This window comes from Notamacropus eugenii, chromosome 3 (assembly GCF_028372415.1).
Source record: "Notamacropus eugenii isolate mMacEug1 chromosome 3, mMacEug1.pri_v2, whole genome shotgun sequence".
NCBI classification, from domain to species: Eukaryota; Metazoa; Chordata; class Mammalia; order Diprotodontia; family Macropodidae; genus Notamacropus; species Notamacropus eugenii.
The window spans coordinates 425,255,054-425,276,519 of record NC_092874.1 but is presented as its reverse complement, the minus strand read 5'-3'; the positions used below and the strand labels follow the sequence as shown (position 1 = coordinate 425,276,519).

Sequence of the window (21,466 nt, the reverse complement as noted above, 5' to 3'; positions counted from 1 at the left end):
TTGGTGAAAGGAAGACACACAGGTTAGGAAGGAGGTGGGTCATGAGTGGACCATTTATTTGGATTATTGAATGAGTTGATATGGAGACAGTAGGTGGGGTGACTTCAAGCAAGGTGGCCAGTGAGGGTCCAAGGGCAGGGTCAGAGGCCTGTTACTTGGATTTGGGATGCCTTAGGCTGCTCTCTTGCCGTTGATGAGGCTCCTGGGGCCACTGGTTGAGTGTAACCCAATAGGTGGTCTTCTGGGCCATCCACAGGAGGGCACCCAGGAGTATGATGCTCAGGACTGTTAGTCCTATCAGAGCCAGGTCCCCCCAGAAGAAGATGTGGTACTGGTCAGGGTACAGCTGCTGTCTGCAGCCCTCCAACTCATTGCCAGTGAGCTGGTCGAGGGACAGAGTGGTTGTGATGGCTGGGCTGGCACACCTGGTCAGGTACAGGATTTCCTTGGCATGGTCCTCCAGCCAGAGTTTCAGGTACAGGATATTACAGTCACAGTGCCAGGGGTTACCAGTCACATTAATTTTGTAGATGTAGCTCAGGTGGTCAAAAGTGCCAGGAGGAATGGAACTCAGGTTGTTCTTCTGTAGGTACAGGTGTCGGGTAGCACTGGGCAGGGTGGGCACCGTGGTCAGCCCCCTGTTGCTACAGTCCACCACCAGTCCAAAGGTTTCCAGGGCCTGGCAGTCACAGGGTGGGGGGCAGGCCAGGCTACAAGGCAAGCCCCACAGCAAGAACAGTATCCACTTGTTGGCTATGGGCATAGACATCTGGCTGGCTAAAGAGGAAGAACACAACAGTTAAGTGTGAGACATTGGGTGGGCAAAGAAAATGACTCTGGGAAAAGGGACAGAGTAGAAAGGTTTGAATTTCTTTAGAGGCAGCATCCCAATCTGACTACAAATGGAACAGGTGACTTCTTCTTTACAGAAGTATTATGAAAAACATACTCACAGGAGTTTTCTGTCCCCTCACCTAGATTCATAGAACCACAGAATGTTAGAGCTGGAAGGGTCCAACAGACCAGATTTAACCTAGGGATTTTTTTTAGGCAATCCAGGTTAAATGACTTGCCCAGGGTCATGCAATTAGTATGTGAGATCGGATTTGAACTCAGGTCCTCCTGACTCCAGAACGAGTGCTCTATCTACTGCACCACCTAGCTGTCCCTAGCTCAGGGCTTCTTAACTTGAAGTCTGTGAACTTGTTTTTTTCCCACTTAGTAGTTTTTTTTTCCAATTACAATTTTTCCAATTACATGCAAAGACAGTTTTCAACATTCATTTTTATAAGATTTTGAGCTCCAATTTTTTTCTCCCTTCTTCCCCCTTCCCTAAGATGGCATGCAATCTGTAAATTTGTTTTCTAAAAATATTTGGGTAACTCTACTTCAACATAATTATTTCCTTTGTAGTCCTATGTATTTTATTTCATGCATTTAAAAACATTATTCTCGGAAAGTAGCATGTAGAATTCATCAGACTGCTATGGAAGATGATCCATGTAGGGCCATGCTAGTAAATGTTTAATAATCAGCTCTCCAGAAGAAGGGGGAAATGTGTGGTGATACACTTTAAAATTTGATCTTCATTATTAACATTTTCCCATCATTTTAAAAAGTCTAGATAATCAACAAAACAATAAACAAAGCTCTCATTTGTAGCATCTGACTGTTTACAAGACGTAGATGCTCATGCTAAAAATGTAACAATAAGATTTCTGAGCGGTTCATGTTGACTCCATCACACCTGTGAGCCCATGGTTAAGAATCCTAATCTAGTCTAACTGCATCACTTGACAGAAAAGGAAGATGAGCAAATGGAGAGAGTTTATCTGAATTCATGTGGTCAGTCCCAGGCAAAGCTGGGATAAGAATCCAAGACCTCTGATGGGTAGACCTAGATAAGAGGGAGAGGAAGAGGGAAAGGGAGAGGGACAGGGAGTGGGAGAGGGGAAGGGGGAGGGGGAGGGAGAGAGAGAGAGATTGAGAGAGAGAGAGAGAGAGAGAGAGAGAGAGAGAGAGAGAGAGAGAGAGAGAGAGAGAGAAAGAGGGAGGAAGGGAGGGAGGGAGGGAGAGGGAGAGTCTGAAATGAAGGCAACTCCTTTATATCAATTCAGATTGACCCTTCTGCAAATTCTAGTTATAGAGAATCCCCTAGAATACTAAGAAGTGAAATAACCGTTCTAGAGTCTCATGACCACTATAAGGCAGAGAAGGGATTTCGAGGCGTGTCAAGGCTGCCTCTCATTGACTTGGCGTCTATTTTTTGTGCTCTTATGTCATGGGACATTGACTAAAGAGGACCAGTCTTTAAGCACGTGTGGCATGTTTTGATCCCATGTGGATGTTTAATGAGCCTGGTTCTGCCAGTTCCCGAGGCTGTGGATTAGACGGGCCTGGCTCGCACCTCAGACTGTGCATGTTTGGTCAAACAGGAGGGAGTCACATCTCTCCCAGCACTACATGGTCATAGGATTATCTTTTAGGGACCTGCCACAAGCTGCCTTTGGGCAGAGGTGTTGCCTTCATGCTTCACTCTCCAGAAAGAGCTAGTGCACTTCTTAGAGTGCTGGACCTGGAGTCAGGGGCTGTGTGGCCTTGACCTCTTTCTGTCTCAGTTTCATCTATAAAATGGGAATAATAATGACAACTACCTATAGAGTTACTGTGCATAGGAAAGAGTCTATACAAGTGCTCGCTGCAGTTATTGTTATCTCCACTTTACATGTTAGGAGCCTGACGTTCAAAGTCATGAAGGAAGCCTTGTTCATGGTCACACAGGTGATGTGTCAGGGGTAGAGCACAAACCCTGGTCTTTTTGACCCAAGGCCAACCCTTGATAGCTAATAAGCCATTCAGAGACATGAAGCGATTCACCCAGAGTCAGGCTGCTAGGAGGCGGCGGATATTCTGATTTCAAACCCAATCTTTTTCTTAGACCCCACTGCCTCTCCAAGGCAACTGAAATCCATCCCTTTGTTCCAAGGCACTTCTTTATGGTTCCTATATTTGGAATAAAGATCTAGAAAAGAATGAACTAGAGTAAGGCACGTGTTGGGGAAGGAAGCATCTCTTTCAAGGGGATCCAGCTATATCTGAGTCGAGCTGAGTTCCCCCTGGCCCTGCTGTAGCATCCTGAGAAGATGGGGGGGGGGGTGGAGTAAAGAGAGGGAAGGAAAGACCTGAGGAAAAACTGCTAAGGATCTGAAACACAGTTCATGCTCTGTTACCTTTCCTGGATTCCTTTCTCTCTGGGGCCATCAGCAGTTCTGAGGCGAGGGGTCCAAGACAGGAGTCACCCTGCTGTTCAGAAAGCAAGGAAGGAAATGAATAAAAATAGCCTGGTTGAGTTCAGAGTTGCTATTCAGAAAACCCCATCTCATGAGGCGGAAGACAGTTTGCCAGCCCCTTTATGTTTTGGGCAGATGAAAGGGGAAGAAGATAGGATTTTTAGAGCTGGGTGGAACGTTAGCGGTCATCTTGTCTGGCCGGTTCATTTCAAACAGTGGAAAATGAAAGCCTAGACAGGTAGTTGGTTTGTTCAAATAAGAACTAGAGTAGTGATTCAAACCAAGAGCATCTGTCTTTAAACCTAGTGTTTTACTGTACCATGATACCCCAAGGAGAAAAGAAAACGTATCATGTCAATGTGGGCCCTTGTATTCTATAATATACTTACAAGTTCATTTTCAAAGAGCACCTGGCCTGGTCACCATAAGTTTTCAGTAAGATCACTTTGAATGGGAAGGTGTGGGGAAGAGGATCCTGTCAATCTTTGCCCTTCTGGGGTATTCCTAGTGGAGGGGATCCCAAGTATGGGACAAGGACTCTCCCACTAAGCCAGAGCAAAGGATGTGTACAACCTAGATCTAATGAGGCTAAAACAATATTCCTAGGACCATACAACCAGTAAGTGGTAAGTCTGGCACTAGCTCAGGAGTTCTTAGACTAGGGTCCATGACTTTGGTTTAGTAATATTTTGATAATATTTCCATATAATTGTTTTCCTTTGTAATCCTATATATTTTACTTCATGCATCTAAAAACATTCAGACCACCAAAAGAAGCACACAACAGGTTAAGTACTGTACCAGAATGATTCAGGAATCCTTTGCATTACACTGTATGCTCTTTCACTTTTTGGCAGTTCAAAAAACTTTTTGGTTCTTTCTGCTTTCTCTGTCCATTCCTTAGTTCCATGTCTTTTTCCACTCATTCTGCAATGCTTTATTCCTTCTTTGGATTCTAGATATTTCTACACTTGGAACTTTCTAGGCTGGAGGTTTCCAGTTTCCAGGATGATTGGCAGCCCCCTGCCTGGACCTGAGGGGTGGGGAGCTGAGAAGGCTGCCTAAACCCTTGTGTCCTACATCAGCGTGGATTCTGCTTTCTTGCCAACATGGCATGACTCTCTCTGCTGCCATCCCTGGTGGTAGCTCTTCTCTGCCCTATCTCAGTCCCACCCCTAGGGTGAGGGAGGCTGCTGGGCTAGTTTTGGGCTGTTGGCCCCAGCCCCATGAAAAAGACATTGACAAATGGTCTTAGTTTGAGGAATGTCCCTCCAGTCTTGTAATATAAGGTTTCATTTAGCTGCCTTAGAGCTATTCCCTTGTCTCTGCCTCCAGCTTCCTTGGGTATATCCAGTTCTGCTGCCCTTATATATCAATTCAAAGGGACTTCTTGTTTTCAGCCCTGACTGGTTCATCTAGCCCTTCTGCCAAGCCCCCTTTACTCCCAGTCATGTACTCTCACACACCTGATGCATCCATCATGTCTCTTCCCTCTATCCTGGAAGAAAAGGGAAAGGGGGATTTCTGTAGGATGGGCTCTCTCTCCTCCCCCTCCTGCCATGGTTTCTTTTGAGTGTCGACTTCTCCTTCTCTGGGGCCTATGGATAGCCCACTAGTGGTTTCCCTCTTCTCTCTGTTTTCCTTATCTCTGTCATGCACTGTTCCTGCTAAGAGGCCCTACCTACCTTGTGGGGGCCAAAGAAGGGGGTATGGGGTAAAGTGGGGGGAGAGCTTCAGCACTAGGGCAAAGCCACTCTGCCCTGGTCATGCCGCACATGAGGATTGCTAGAAGGAACTTGATGTATTTAGTTTGGAGAACAGAAGATGGAAATCTGACCTCAGACATTAGCTGTGTGACTCTGAGCAAGTTACTTAACTTTGTTTGCCTCAATTTCCTCATCTGTAAAATGAGCTGGAGAAAGCAATGGCACAGCACTCCAGTATCTTTGTCAAGGAAACCCTAAAAAGAGGTCATGAAAAGTCAGGACTGAAAATGATTGAACAACGTACAACACAACACAACATTTATTAAGCACTCACTGGGTGCCATTCAGTGTAAGAAACAGAGGATATAAATATAAGTGAAACAAAAGACCAACCCTTCCCTCAAGAAGCTTCCATTCTAATGGAGCCGAAAAGGTGGGAGCTCAGTGAGGCATGAAGGTACCCAGAGCGAGGCCATGATTATGAAGCCAGGGCTAAGAGGAATGAAAGCTAGCTTGGACTCTTCCTCCAAGTTGAGGCCCCAGGAGGAACTTACCATTGGATGAGTTACATATTACTTCTCTCCCCATACTTAATGGTCCTCCGCATTTTGGCTTTACTTGCTGTTCCTCATACACAATGGTTTATCTCCCCTCTCTGTATATTCTGACTGTCCACCGTGCCTGGAATGCTCTCCCTCTTGGAATCCCTGCTTCCCCGTTAAGACTCAACTCAAGCGTCATCTTCTGCAAGCCTTTTCTTTCCTCCTCCGATCTCCCAGGGCCATTTGTTTTAGGTGACCTTGTGTCTACTTTGTACGTATCTTGGATTCACCTGTGTGTATGCATGCTGTCTCCTACCATTAAAGTATAAGCTTCCTGAGGGCTTATTTTTGTCTTTTTTACCCCAGTATTTAGCACAGTGTCCAGCACATAGTAGGCACTTGATAAATACTTGTTGATGGAATGGTTGTTTGAAGTCCCCAAACTAGAGAGGTGATAGTGACTTTTTCTTGTTTGGAATCTGAAATTGGAACTGAGGGATAGTGGGAGCCGGTATCCTGAATTAAGAGGAACTGGAATTAAATGTTCGGTTCCTGGGAAAAAAAAGGAACAGTTTAAAGCTTTTAGAATTGATGGCTCTATGTGACCTCTGGGTGTGAATGCATGTACATTTACTGCGGTTCTTGACTCAGGATGTGGAGGACTGGAGGAAGAAATAAATTGTACTTGCCTTGGCATTTTCACAGGGTCAGAGTTTTTATGGTGACTTGGCCCAGTCTTGTAAAATTTATCCAACTGTGGCAGGAGACTGGGGACCTGTATCCATGCTCTGATGCATGAAAAGATGATTTACCCAGCCTATCTTCAGGAGAGCAACACAAAAGGCACTTGATATGGATAGGGGTAAAAGACTTTGATGGGCAACTTCGTGGTGCAGGGAATATAGTGCAAGGCCTGGATTCCAAAAGATTCATGATCCTGAGCTCAAATCTGATCTCAGATACTTACAAGTTGTGTCACCCTGGAGAAGTCACTTAATCCTGTTTGCCTCAGTTTCCTCATTTGTAAAATGAACTGGAGAAGGCAATGACAAACCACTCTAATATCTGCCAAGAAAACCTGAAATGGGATCATGAAGAGTCAGACACAACTGAACAGCAGAGTCAGTTTGTGCCTCCATCTTTCTATTTCATTTTTGACACCACAGTTTTAGGCAATTCTTTAAAATTATGAGTTGCAGTGAAGGTGCCAGACTTCATTGTGGGAAGAGGGGATTTCTTCATCCAGAGGTCCTATATCACAGGTCTAGTTCCTATTCCATGGAAACTTCTGATGGGAGACTTCTTGCTTTCTACTTCTATTGCTACCATACAAAGGGAGTGGAAGGGCTACAGATTCAGGGTTATACTTCTTCATAGCTTTCCTAGGATTTTCTTAGAGTTGTTATTCAGTTGTTTTCAGTGGTGTAGGACTCTTCATAACCCCATCTGGGGTTTTCTTGGCAAAGATACTGGAGAGGTTTGCCATTTTCTTCTCCAGTTCCTTTTACAGATGAGGAAACTAAGGGAAAGTTAATTGACTTGCCCAGGGTCCAACAGCTAGTAAGTGTCTGAGATCAGATTCGAACTCTGGAAGTTTTCCCAATTCCAGGTCTGGTGCTCTACGCCACACACTATGGTGCCCTCTAGCTGTCCCTACTTAGATTTGTAAGGGACCTTAAAGATCATCTATCTAGTTTAAGCATAAGGGGACTTATGCAACAAAGAGCTTATTTACAGAAGGGAATCGTTGGAATTGAAAGCAAATGAAAAGCAAATGTTTATCCCCAGTCTTAGAAAAACTCAGCTTGCCATGTGAGGTATACCTACACTTGGACCCTGAGGCAAGAAAAAGTCGAATGAAATTTAATTGCTCTAACTCAACTATGCATAAAGGTTAAGGACCTTCTAATGAGAACTATTTCTGGACATCTTACATCTTCCTGAGCAGTCCTTGTCTGTGTCTGGGGCACAGAAAAGCCAGGGTAGAGCTTTGAGGCTGATTGAAAAGGAAAAGAGAAGGAAGGGAAAGGAAAGGATGGAAGAAGATGGAAAGGGAAGGAAGGGAAGGAAAGGGAAGGGAAGCTTTGAGACTAAGCCCCTTCTTCACCAAAGGGCATTTGTTTTCTAAGGATATGTTCCTTTCTCTAGTAGCACAGGAATTGGTAGGAGACTCCTCATTTATGTGTGGAGTCTGAGAATGATACTGCTTCAAGACTTCTTCTTGTTATTTGCTTCTGTTCTGTTTCAATTAAATGTCCCACTGTCTGATTTTTTTTGTTCCTGCTTTGTATTTTGGAAGAGTAGGCACTAGATGGGGGCTTGAGGCACATTTTTCTTCTACGTTGAACCTGACATGTGATCAGGAAGTTGAGTATGATTCCTGTAGCCTACAAATTGAAGAAAAGGTGAACTTCATTCATTATTTCACAGGATAGTTATCTTCCCCAAATCCTTCAAGTTATCCTAGAACCCACTAGGAACCACTGGTTCTTAACTTCATAGATTCAACAGGGGGAGGTTCATGAAAGATGGGGAAAATTATATCTTTACTTCAACAGTATTGATTTGCTTTGTGATCTCAAGTACTTTTTAAAATTTAAAAACATTTAAAAGCATTTAAAAACATTATTCTGAGAAGCTCCAAAGACTACCAAAGGGGTTCATGACCCAGAAATGGTTAAGAAACCTTGTCCTAGATGCTGTCTGGTCTTTCATAGGTGTTGCCCATTTTTTGCCATTTGATTAGTGATGGGAGCTAGTGTGTAGGGGGGTAGAAATCTGCAGGGAACAAGCGGTTTGCTCTGCCTGCTGCCAATTCATATTGGGGGGTGGATTGGTGAGCATGTTTCTGGAAGTGAATGATGACATGTAATGGAAGAGATCCTGTCTCCAATTAAAAGCACACATAGGCATTCGGTGACTATTTCCTTTCTGATTCCTGTTTTTAGAGGGGGTGAGGTATCTGACACCAGAACTCTCGTGTCCAGGTTTGATTTTGGGATGAAAAGAGGCACTAGGAAGTCATTGAACATTTAATAAAAAGGAAGTTTACTTTGCCCTAACACAGCAAAGATTCAGGGGAACTTTTCTTTATCTTTAGTATTCATGGCTTCCCTCACCTCTTTATGGCACCCATCAAGTTTGAGGGGGATAGGTTGCATGTGGTTGGGACTTTTTAATGCCCTTGGGTGACCAGGAAGCTGGATCAGGCAAGTTGAGTCAATTAGTCCTATGGATAGCTTGGTCTCCTTTTAGGAAAAGCTAATCCTTGTAGTAGGAGAGACCTGAGGTTACCCCATACTGGAGGTGGTAGTGAAAGATGCATGGACCAATAAGGTCCCGAGGAGCAGCTTTGTTATCTTATAGGGCAAGTTAATCTCTTTCTTTCTTTTTTTTTTAAAAAAAATTTATTTATTTAACTTTTAACATTCATTTTCACAAAATTTTGGGTTCCAAGTTTTCTCCCCATTTGTCCCCTCCCCCCACCCCAAAACACTGAGCATTCCAATTGCCCCCATCACCAATCTGCTCTCTCCTCTATCATCCCTCTCTGCCCTTGTCTCCATCCTCTCCTCTGTCCTGTAGGGCCAAATAACTTTCTATACCCCTTTACCTGTAGTTCTTATTTCCTAGTGGCAAGAACAGTACTCAACAGTTGTTCCTAAAACTTTGAGTTCCAACTTCTTTTCCTCCCTCCCTCCCCACCCCCTTCCTTTGGAAGGCAAACAATTCAATATAGGCCAAATCTGTGTAGTTTTGCAAATGACTTCCATAATAGTCGTGTTGTATAAGACTAACTATATTTCCCTCCATCCTATCCTGCCCCCAATTACTTCTATTCTCTCTTTTGATCCTGTTCCTCCCCATGAGTGTTGACCTCAAATTGCTTCCTCCTCCCCATGCCCTCCCTTCCATCCTCCCCCCCCACCCTGCTTATCCCCTTATCCCCCACTTTCCTGTATTGTAAGATAGGTTTTATACCAAAATTTTATTCCTTCCTTTAGTGGAATGTGATGAGAGTAAACTTCATGTTTTTCTCTCACCTCCGCTCTTTATCCCTCCTCTAATAAGTCTTTTGCTTGCCTCTTTTATGAGAGATAATTTGCCCCATTCAATTTCTCCCTTTCTCCTCCCATATATTTCTCTCTCACTGCTTGATTTCATTTTTTTTATTTAACTTTTAACATTTATTTTCACAAAATTTTGGGTTACAAATTTTCTCCCCTTTTATCCCCTTCCCCTCCAAACTCAAGCATTCTAATTGCCCCTGTGACCAATCTGCTCTCTCCTCTATCCTTCCTCCCTGCCCTTGTCTCCGTCTTCTCTTTTGTCCTGTAGGGCCAGATAGCTTTCTTGACCCCTTAACCTGTATTTCTTATTTCCCAGTGGTAAGAACATTACATTTGATCCTAACACTTTGAGTTCCAACTTCTTTAGCTCCCTCCCTCTCCACCCCTTCCCCTTGGAAGGCAAGCAATTCAATATAGGCCAAATCTGTGTAGTTTTGCAAATGATTACCATACTAGTTGTGTTGTATAGGACTAATTATATTTCCCTCCATCCTATCCTGACCCCCATTACTTCTATTCTCTTATGATCCTTTCCCTCCCCGTGAGTGTCGACCTCGGATTGCATTCTCCTCCCCATGCCCTCCCTTCCATCCTCCCCCCCACCCTGCTTGTGCCCCTGTCCCCCACTCTCCTGTATTATGAGATAGGTTTTCCTATCAAAATGAGTGTGCATTTTATTCTTTCCTTTAGTGGAATATGATGAGAGTAGACCTCATGTTTTTCTCTTGCCTCCCCTCTTTATCCCTCCACTAATAAGTCTTTTACTTGCCTCTTTTATGAGAGATAATTTGCCCCATTTAACTTCTCCCTTTCTCCTCCCAATATTTCTCTCTCACTGCTTGATTTCATTTTTTTTTTAAAGATATGATCCCATCCTCTTCAATTCACTCTGTGTACTCTGTCTCTATGTATGTGTGCGTGTGTGCATGTGTGTGTGTGTGTACTCCCACCCAGTACCCAGATACTGAAATGTTTCAAGAGTTACAAATATTGTCTTTCCATGTAGGAATGTAAACAGTTCAACTTTAGTAAGTCTCTTATGACTTCTCTTTGCTGTTCGCCTTTTCATGGTTCTCTTCATTCTTGTGTTAGAAAGTCAAATTTTCTTTTCAGCTCTGGTCTTTTCATCAAGAAAATTTGAAAATCCTCTATTTCATTGAAAGACGATTTTTTCTCCTGAAGTATTATACTCAGTTTTGCTGGGTAGGTGATTCTTGGTTTTAGTCCTAGTTCCTTTGACTTCTGGAATATCCTATTCCATTCCCTTCGATCCCTTAATGTAGAGGGTGCTAGATCTTGTGCTATCCTGATTGTATTTCCACAATACTTGAATTGTTTCTTTCTAGCTGCTTGCAATATTTTCTCTTTCACCTGGGAATTCTGGAATTTGGCCACAATGTTCCTAGGAGTTTCTCTTTTTGGATCTCTTTCGTGCGGTGTTCTGTGGATTCCTTGAATATTTATTTTGCCCTCTGGTTCTAGAATCTCAGGGCAGTTTTCCTTGATAATTTCATGGAAGATGATGTCTAGGCTCTTCTTTTGATCATGGTTTTCTGGTAGTCCCAGAATTTTTACATTGTCTCTCCTGATTCTATTTTCCAGGTCAGTTGTTTTTCCAATAAGATATTTCACATTATCTTCCATTTTTCGAATCTTCACGCTATGTTCTGTGATATCTGTCTTTCTCATAAAGTCCTTAGCGTCCATCTGTACCATTCCAGTTTTGAAGGATCTATTTTCTTCAGTGAGCTTTTGAATCTCTTTTTCCATTTGGCTAATTCTGCTTTTGAAAGCATTCTTCTCCTCATTGGCCTTTTGAACCTCTTTTGCCAATTGAGTTAGGCTAATTTTCAAGGTATTAATTTCTTCAACATTTTTTTGGTTCTCCTTTAGCAGGGAGCTGATCTGCTTTTCATGCTTCTCTTTCATCCCTCTCATTTCTCTTCCCAGTTTTTCCTCCACCTCTCTAACTTGATTTTCAAAATTCTTTTTGAGCTCTTCCATGGCCTGAGCCCATTGGGTGGGCTGGGACACAGAATCCTTGATTTCTGTGTCTTTGCCTGATGGTAAGCATTGTTCTTCCTCGTCAGAAAGGAAGGGAGGAAGTGTTTTTTCTCCGAGAAAGTACCCTTCAATAGTTTTATTTCTTTTCCCTTTTCTGGGCATTCTCCCCAGCCAGTGGCTTGACCTCTGAATATTCTCTTCACACCCACCTCGCCTCCCGGTCTTCCCAGCCAGCATTTGGGGACTGAGATTCAAATGCTGCTTCCCGCCTCAGGGCTTTTGGCGGGGGCAGGGCTGCTATTCAGTGTGAGAATTAAGTTCAGATGGTCAGGTCAGGGCAGGGACGCCTCTCAGGCCCAGTTCCCTCAGGGGGTTTATGCACAGACCTTCCACAATGGATCCAGGCTCCCACCTGCTTGGGGAGCCCCTGTCTGCAGACGCCTCTCAGCTTCTATCTCCCGGGAGGGGGGCCCGAGCCATGGGGGCACCCCACTCCCCTCTCGACCCGCCAAAGAGACTCTCTCACCGACTCTCATCACCTGTGGGGGGGGGGCTTGTGCCGCCGCTGGAGATCCCGTCCCTAAAGCCTGCTTGGATCTGTACCTCTCGGAGCCGTGGCCGCCGCAGTTCTGGGCTGGGCTCCACGTCTGCAGCGCCACGGACCTTTTGCGAGAGGTTTGCAGGTCCCTCTGTGGGTGGGGGGACCCGCGTGGCCGCAGGATATCTCATCCCCGAAGCCTGCTCGGATCTCTTCCTCTTGGTGCCGAGGTCGCGGCAGGGCTTCACTCAGCTCCGAGTCCCGGTGCCCAGTCCACAGCACGAAGGACCCCCCGCGAGAGGTTTGCAGGTCTCTCCGGAACAGAAATCTCCCTCGCTCCAATATTCCGTGGCCTCTGGGTGCAGAATTCACCGTGAGTTGGTCCCCTCTAGCCGTTGTGTGGGTTGTGGGTTCGGAGCTATGTGTATGTGCGTCTTTCTACTCTGCCATCTTGGCTCCGCCCCCTTGATTTAATTTTTTAAAGATATGATCCCATCCTCTTCAATTCACTCTGTGCACTCTGTCTCTATGTGTGTGTGCATGTGCGTGTGCATGGGTGTGTGTAATCCCACCCAGTACCCAGGTACTGAATAGTTTCAAGAGTTACAAATATTGTCTTTCCATGTAGGAATGTAAACAGTTTAACTTTTATAAGTCCCTTATGACTTCTCTTTGCTGTTTGCCTTTTCATGCTTTTCTTCATTCTTGTGTTTGAAAGTCAAATTTTCTTTTCAGCTCTGGTCTTTTCATCAAGAATGCTTGAAAGTCCTCTATTTCATTGAAAGACCAATTTTTCCCCTGAAGTATTATACTCAGTTTTGCTGGGTAGGTGATTCTTGGTTTTAGTCCTAGTTCCTTTGACTTCTGGAATATCCTATTCCATGCCCTTCCATCCCTTAATGTAGAAGCTGCTAGATCTTGTGTTATCCTGATTGTATTTCCACAATACTTGAAATGTTTCTTTCTAGCTGCTTGCAATATTTTCTCCTTGACCTGGGAACTCTGGAATTTGGCCACAATGTTCCTAGGAGTTTCTCTTTTTGGATCTCTTTCAGGTGGTGTTCTGTGCATTCCTTGAGTACTTATTTTGTCCTCTGGTTCTAGAATCTCAGGGCAGTTTTCCTTGATAATTTCATGAAAGATGATGTCTAGGCTCTTTTTTTGATCATGGCTTTCAGGTAGTCCCATAATTTTTAAATTGTCTCTCCTGGATCTATTTTCCAGGTCAGTTGTTTTTCCAATGAGATATTTCACATTATCTTCCATCTTTTCATTCTTTTGGTTTTGTTTTGTGATTTCTTGGTTTCTCATAAAGTCATTAGCCTCCATCTGTTCCATTCTAGTTTTGAAAGAACTATTTTCTTCAGTGAGCTTTTGAACCTCCTTTTCCATTTGGCTAATTCTGCTTTTGAAAGCATTCTTCTCCTCATTGACTTTTTGAACCTCTTTTGCCAATTAAGTTAGCCTATTTTTCAAGGTGTTATTTTCTTCAGCATTTTTTTGGGTCTCCTTTAGCAGAGTGTTTATTTGTTTTTTCATACTTTGCTTGCTTGTCTCTCATTTCTCTTCCCAGTTTTTCCTCCACCTCTCTAACTTGATTTTCAAAATCCTTTTTGAGCTCTTCCATGGCCTGAGCCCATTGAGTGGGATGGGATACAGAAGCCTTGACTTCTGTGTCTTTCCCTGATGGTAAGCATTGTTCTTCCTCATCCCAAAGGAAGGGAGGGAATACCTGTTCACCAAGAAAGTAGCCTTCTATAGTCTTATTTTTTTTCCCTTTTCTGGGCATTTTCCTAGCCAGTGACTTAACTTCTGAACGTTCTCTTCACACCTACTTCGCCTCCAGATCTGCCCAGCCAACAACTGGGGTCTGAGATTCAAATGCTGCTTCCCAGCCTCAGGACTTTGGGGGGGGGGGGCAGGGCTGCTATTCAGTGTGAGATCAAGTTCAGGTGCTCAGGTGGGGGCAGGGCCACCTCACAGGGCTCAGTTCCCTCAGGGGGTTTATGCAGAGACCTTCAACGATGGATTCTGGCTCCTGCCTGTTTGTGGAGCCCAGGTCTGCTCCCGCCTCCACTGCTGCCTCCCGAGGGGGCCTGAGTTATGGGGGCACCCCACTCCCCTCTTGACCTGCCAAAGAGACACTCTCACTGACCCTTGTCACCTGTGGGTGGAGGGACCCACGTGGCTACTGGAGATTCCATCCCTGAAGCCTGCTCGGATCTGCTCCTCTCAGTCCCATGGCCAACGCAGGGCTGGGCTCGGCTCCAGGTCCGCAGTGCGATGGACCTTTTGCGAGAGGTTTTCAGGCTCTCTGGAACAGAAATCTCTTCCGCTGCATTGTTCTGTGGCTTCTGCTGCTCCAGAATTTGTTCAGAGTTCTTTTTTTACAGATATTTTAAGGGCTGTGGGCTTTTTATGGGCTGTGGGTTCAGAGCTAGTGTATATGTGTCTTTCTACTCTGCCATCTTGGCTCCGCCCCCACAAGTTAATCTCTTTCAAATTGGGGTAGGAGGAGGAATGGTCCTAATCCAGTTCTGGAGAAATGTTGGCATGCATTGATCCTATTATAGCTGTGTAGTGAAGAAAAACTTTTTTAATTGGCTGTTGAACTGGAACTGAGAGGTGTACAACAGACAACAGCCATATTTCGTAGTGGTGATCAAGTCAAGAATGACTGCTGGCACCATCTTCCTTCTTACCTGGGTTACCACATAGCCCAAAACACATGACACCTTTGTATCTTTGTTTCTTCTTGCTTTTAGGGGAATGAATATTGAAATGGAGCAGACCAGGCTGTGATCTTGTGGCCTTCAAAGGGTTGGAGGAATCACCAGATGTGTAGAGAGAAGGGGTTCATGGAAGAGACTGCCATGAAAGCCATAGCCAGTACAAATGCAGGTCCAGTAAAAGCCTGTGCAAGCCAGCCCAGCAGTGAATCTACCTAATAGCCAAGACACCATCTCTTGAAGGCAGGGGAGCACATTTCCAGGGCTGTGCCATGCCCAGAAGTCAATTTCTAGAGAGAATTTTTAGTAACAATCACTTTGAGGTTGAACTCACTGTCCCCAGAGCCCAAAGTGGCAGAGGGGATAGTGTGCCTTGATTCAGGGTAATGTATATATGCTTCTGTTCTTGCTATATATTCTCAGTATACATCCCCTTGTAAAAACTAATGGATATTAATTGCTTATTGATGATATTGAGGAGGTATCAATGTAAGGAGTAAAATGATCACTAATCACTGGTGATGTTATTGTGTGGATCATATTGGATGGGAGCTCAATCCTATAGCATTAGAAGACTACTATGCCCTTCAGGGGTACCCCTAGGACCTTGAGGGTGAGATGTAGTTAGCCATGTTCTGGGAACTCCACCTGCTGATGTGCATATATGTTGGAGTAGGTCCGTAGTCTCACTAGAGTGAGATCTACGTTTCAGTTTTCAGTGTGGTAATAACTCATTCCATGGTTTACCTACATATGAGAGCAAAATGAGAAGCTATAACCTCTTTTGGAGGAAATGGGGATCATGGGGTCATAGACTGAGAACTGGACGGGATCTCAGAGAAGCCTTGGTTTGACATTCATAGGAATCTTGGAGAGAAAGTGAAGAGAGACGGGGACAGGTCTAACCCCTCCATGTTACAGATAAAGATACCAGTCATGGTCACTAAACTCATCTCTAAGGTTATTAGGCTTACTTTGAATGCTTCTGCTATGGACAGAACAAGTGTTAATTATTGGAGCATCTTAGTTTTTAGGTCAAATGTGTGGTACAAATAGAGTTGTAACTGGGATTCTTTTGTGGCTATGGGGTGGTCTAGATGATTGAAGAATTCTCTTCCAACTCTGAAATCTGTGGTTCTGTGAAATTTGTGGGGAAAATATCCAAGCATCAGTTGAAACTTTTTTGGGAAGTTTCTTTGAGAGACCTGAGCCATCCATATCATCCCCCGAAACCCCTTTGAATTCTAAAAAGGCAGCAAGATGATTAATTAAATGTTTAATGTCAATTTGTTTAGCACATTAACTTTTTAGGTCAAGTTTATGATACGGTAATTTTCCTCCACTAAAGTCTCACTAATAATTTATCATCATAGAGTTGACCTTGGTTCCTAAAGGTCATCCTAGCAAAGTACAAATTCTTGTATATTTCCATAAGCTGAAAGGGTTTTAATTCTAGTCTGTCAATGCTGTATTTAAGACAGTATGTCTACGATCTGAAGACCCTAGTAACTAAGTTCAGCGAGTCTCATCAACAAATTGGGTACCTGATAGAATATAAGCTACCTGAGGGCAGGGCTTTCTTTTGTCTTTATATTCTCAGCACCTAACATGGAACGTAGACACTGTAGACTGTAAGCAAGAGCAGAGACTGTCTTTTGCTTTTTTTTTTTTAAATCACTGGTGCTTAGCACAATGCTTGGCATGTTGTATGCATTTAATAAATGCTAGTTGTCTGATTAAAACATAATAAATACTTGTTGGTTGATTGAATGACCAGGTGATGAAGATTTTGGTCAGAGCAACTCATGAAACTGTATACTTAAGTGTAAAAGGGTTTACATCATGGGAGAAGTGTCCACACCAGTGGAATTTAAGGACTAGCCCCCAAACCTACTTAGCATGATGCCTCAAACAGAGCAGACATTTAATAAGTCCTTATTAATTGGATCATGGGATCATGGCCCTAGAGTTGGAAGGATCCTCAGAGGCCATATAGTCCAACCTTCTCATTTAAAAAAGTTTCTTACTTAACAAGCATTCATTTTCTCTGCCTCTCACCTGTATCTCTCTCCTATGGGAAAAAGAAAAAAAAAGCCCTTGTAACAAATATGTATTGTCAAGCGAAACAAGTGACCACATTGGCCCTGACCAAAAATGTCTGTCTCATTTTCTGTCTTGAGCCTATCATCTCTCTGTCAGGACCAACCCCTTTTGTTTTATAGATATGGAAACTGAGACCCAGGGAGGTTAAGTGACTTGACCAAAGTTACACATATTGCATTAGAAGTGGGATTTGAATTCAGGCCCTCTGAATCCAGGATCTATGTTTTGCATTGTGCTATGAATCTCAGAGCCTTGAAAGTACTGAAATAAGTTATTTTTTAGCTGCTTTATAGACATATGAGGGCAGCTAAGTCATTCAGTGGTTAGAGTGCCAAGCCTAGTGTCAGGAAGATGACTCTTTCTGAGTTCAAATCCAGTCTCAGATACTAGCTGTGTGACCCTGAGTAAGTCACTTAACCCTGTTTGTCTCAGTTTCTTCATGTGTAAAAATGAGCTGAAGAAGGAAATGGACAACTGTTCTTGTATTTCTGCCAAGAAAACCCCAAATGGGATCATGAAGAGGTGGACACAACTGAAACAACTGATCAATAACAACACAGAAACCTACAGATGTGGAGATGAGGATTCCCAGCAAATACTTTGGAAATTCCTACCTGATTCATCTCACTTGAATCAATCACTGTGTCATTTTCTCCAATGGTACAAATCAAGACCTTTCTTGACATGCTCCTGATATAAATTTCACTCTGAGACTTTATCTTTGTGTCTCCCTCAGTGCCTAAAACTGTGCACTGTTTAATCTGTATTTGTTGACTTGAATTGAATTGAACATTGGGGTCTCTTGTATTAACAACTTCCACATGTCTGATATCCCCAAAGGCAAGCAATTCATCTTGGAGGCAGCCTCTACCAGGGAAATCCAGTAACCAAGAGGTGCCAAGGGCCATGTCTATGACCTCTTTAGGGAGTTTGCCACCTTCTCTGCTCAATCAAATTGAGAAGAGAATTTCCATGATGTTTCTGCTCCATTTCATATGGATTCCTGGGTCCAGTCTGGGATTCTGATGCTCTAAAAGCTAGATTAGAGTTCTTTGGATTTTCTCTACACTGAAGATCTCAATCTAAATCCACCTCAAAAGCTCTCCTCTCTCTTTCTAGCACATCCCTTAACATGGGATATTGTTCAAACCCCAAGGGCAGAGTGTGACTGATTCTGGACTTTTCTGATGGAACTATAGAGCTCAGTTACTTCTAGGAACACTGAGCAGCAAATGGCTGAGGGAAGATCAGTGGGAAGAGAGGGGAGAGCAAGGGGTATATCAGCCACAGCTTGGAGTGTTTAAAGGATAATTTTGCATTCATTTAAAATCAAATAAATTCAACATGGAAGAATTAGTGCTGATTCTGTCCTTTTGGGGGGAGAAAATGCAGATAGAAACAGGATGAAATAGCCAGCTACTATCCCACTTCTACCTCACCTTTAAAGAGGTGTGTGTGTGTGTGTGTGTGTGTGTGTGTGTGTGTGTGTGTGTGTGTCCCAGGGATGCTGAGAGCTTTCTATTAGCTATTCGAGACCCTTCTGGAATCTCTGAATCACAAAGTGTTAGAGTCAGGAAGAACCTTTGCTGTCAATGAGTCCAACTCCCTTTGTGGAGGACATGGACTCTCCGAAAGGCTAGGTTACTTGCCCAAGGTCACATAGTTTGTTCAGAGCAAAGTCAAGACCAGGACTCAGCTGTCCGCTCTAGAGCCAGGATCGTCTCCACTGAACAATGTTTGGATTATAAGCACAGTGATGCTACCACCTTGTGTTTCTCTAGCAACACCTGCTCTTTCCCTACCTATCATTTTATTTTAGCCATGATAGAATGTCTACACTTCATGACACCACCCACACCTACCCTCTGCTCCAGCCAGGCTATCTCTTCCCCATCTTATGTTTCTGAGCCTTTGTTCATGAATCTGGAATGCCCTTCTCCTTCTCAACTTATCTGAATCTTGCCTATTTTGAAGAACTAAGCTCAAGCTGTCTTGCTCCTCCCCCCTCCCCCAAGCCTTCCCTGATCTCTTCAGCCCACATTGAGCTTTCTTTCCTCCTGCTCTTCTTGTCTGTACTCTCTCATTAGCCTACACTGCTATATACTGATATTTCACTTGTGTATAGGCATCTTGTCCTCCTAACTAGACTAGAAAGTCCTGGAGGGCAGACCCTCTTGACTTGACTTCGCTGTCATTAGGCAGGCACACAAGAGAAGCTCATAAGTATGTACCACATAGTATATTAGTCACTTATCTAGGATTTGAACTCAAGTCTCCTGACTTTTAGTCCTCTCAGCACTATCTTCTTCTGGGCACTAAGAGCACTCCAGGCATGACTTGAACAAGAGCTGCTCTCAGCTCTCCTCCACCCAGCATACCTGCTGCTCTGGCTTTTGGCACCTTCCCATCCCACTCCAAGATGGCACAGGGACCTTCTTTCCTAAAGTGGCTACAAAACAGCTACTTCTGGATGAGAGAACATGCCTCTTGGATTGTTAGTTTGCTCTGGGGTCTGTCATGGCACCACCACACAAATTGTCCTGTTTTCTGCATGACATTCCCCTGCTCAAGAATCTGCCATAACTCCCTACATAAAGTTCAAACTCTTGTTTGGCATTCAAGGACTTCCATATATGAGTGCCCCTATTGCCTCCTCTCCTTTCTATCTTAATATATGAATCTTCTGTAGCAGGCAGGCAGGTCTCCTCATAGTCCCACCATACTCCTTGAATTGTCTGATTTCACTGGTTTTAGGGGAGGGGATCCCAGATGGAGAAGGGAAGGAATCTTATAGTAGGAGGAAGGCCACACTCTCCAGAGTTCTGCAGGGGTTATGGTAGGTACAGGCTGTCAGAAAAGCATTGACCACTTTAATCTGAGATGAAATCTGACAGATTTAGCCTGAGATTTATCAGCATAAATTAGGAGGCTTTACAGGACCCATCAGGAAAATGGTCAACATGAAGGTCAAATGCACCATTTCATCAAAGGGAGAGATGTGACCTCCAAGGCAGGAGGGCCCTGACTAGGGAAACCTCAATCACAGATGCTGGTGTTGGCTCAGTGATTTGTGGAGCTCCATCAGCCTCTCAGACCAGATCTGGGTCCAGTCTTGTCTTCCATAGTATGACCTGGAAGACGGGGGTGGTGTCTTAGCAGTGGGAGACCCAATTGTCACTGAGCACTTTATCCTAGGGTGGGCCCAGGGGGAATTCAAGTGTCCAAGGTCAAGTTGCTTGGCTGAGGTTCTGTACTTGGTGGGTCCAGCAGGGATGTCCACTTGTATTTCAATATTCTGATGACTGCAGATGCAGAGGCTGGTTGGGGGCAGGTCTCTGCAGAGGGGCAGGAGACACCAATGCTCAACAGGAGATGATGAGCTGGTTGGTAAGAGGCTGGGGTGCTTGGGTTTGCTCCAGAGGCTGTTTCTGCAGGAGCTCGCAGCTAGCCAGTGTCCGGTACAAGGCATCTAGGACTTCAAAAGTGTGGGCCTTCTCTACAGGAGAGAACCAGGAAGCAAAAACACAGTATGACTTCAGGGCTGTGGTCAGCAAAACTTTAGGGTAAGAACCCCCTCCAACCCCAATCCATCAATCCACAAGCATTTATTAAGCAGCAACTCTATGTCAGGCACTGGTGATATAAAGACAAAATTAAACAATTTCTGTTCTAGAGGACTCTAGCAAGGGGAGACAACAGGTATATATATAAGAATATATGCAGAAGGTGGTACTTGGACTGAGCCTTGAAAGAATCAATGGAGTCAAGGGGTTGGAGGTGAGGAGGTGTCCATCCCAGGTGAGGAGGTGAGGAGGAAGCTGATCCCAGGGAGACGGGAGATGCAGTGCCATGTGTGAGCAATAGCTAATTTGGCTGGGCTCTAATGTGTATAATGGAGAATAATTCACAATAAGGTTGAAAAGTAAGAAGGAGCCAGTTTGGAAGGATATTAAATGCCTGAGGATTTTATATTTGGTCCCGGAGGTAACAGGGAGTCACTGAAATTTATTAAGGTGGCAGGGATCAGGGTCAAACTTGCTGGATTTAGGAAAATCACTTTGGATTGGAGGGTAGATTGGAGAAGGGAGAGTTAGGAGAGTATCGCACAAGCCCAGGTCTTATAGTGCTTATCATATTCTGACTTACATTAATATAGGTATATGTTTTCTGTGCATATAACCCCAAGCTGAGCTGTAAACTCCACAAAGACTGGAATGATGTCTTAGTGCAGGGTTCGTTTTATGAAATTTGGATTCAAAGGGCCACACTTGAGGACCACATGTGACCTCGAGGTCACAGGTTCCCACCCTTGCCTTAGTGTCTAATTCAGGACTGGTGTTTATAATAAATGAACTGAATTGTTCATTTTTATATCTCTCATGATCCTTAGCATAGAAAGTGATCCTCAATGAACATATGTTTGAAAAGATGGGAAATTTGGAAATGCTGGAGATTCAGGGTGTGTGTGTACGTTCGTCCTTTGT

At 44.0% G+C, this 21,466-nt stretch overlaps 2 protein-coding genes across 3 annotated transcripts in view; both read right to left on the bottom strand.

Annotated features, from left to right (window-relative positions):
* Positions 1–39: 39 nt before the first annotated feature.
* Positions 40–3,334, bottom strand: GP9 (glycoprotein IX platelet). Its single transcript, XM_072650501.1, has 2 exons — positions 3,231–3,334; positions 40–777 (listed from the first exon to the last, which is right to left on the bottom strand). Exons 1-2 carry the CDS (start codon positions 3,259–3,261, stop codon positions 152–154), a joined length of 657 nt encoding a protein of 218 aa, XP_072506602.1. The 5' UTR covers positions 3,262–3,334; the 3' UTR covers positions 40–151.
* Positions 3,335–19,830: 16,496 nt separating this feature from the next.
* EFCC1 (EF-hand and coiled-coil domain containing 1) overlaps positions 19,831–21,466 on the bottom strand; it is a 77,079-nt gene continuing 75,443 nt past the window's right edge. For both annotated transcript variants that reach the window (XM_072598276.1, XM_072598274.1), the window contains exon 8: positions 19,831–20,478. In XM_072598276.1, the coding sequence (XP_072454377.1) occupies positions 20,345–20,478 (134 nt within the window). In that variant the 3' untranslated portion in view covers positions 19,831–20,344. The remainder of the gene's footprint in view (positions 20,479–21,466) is intronic.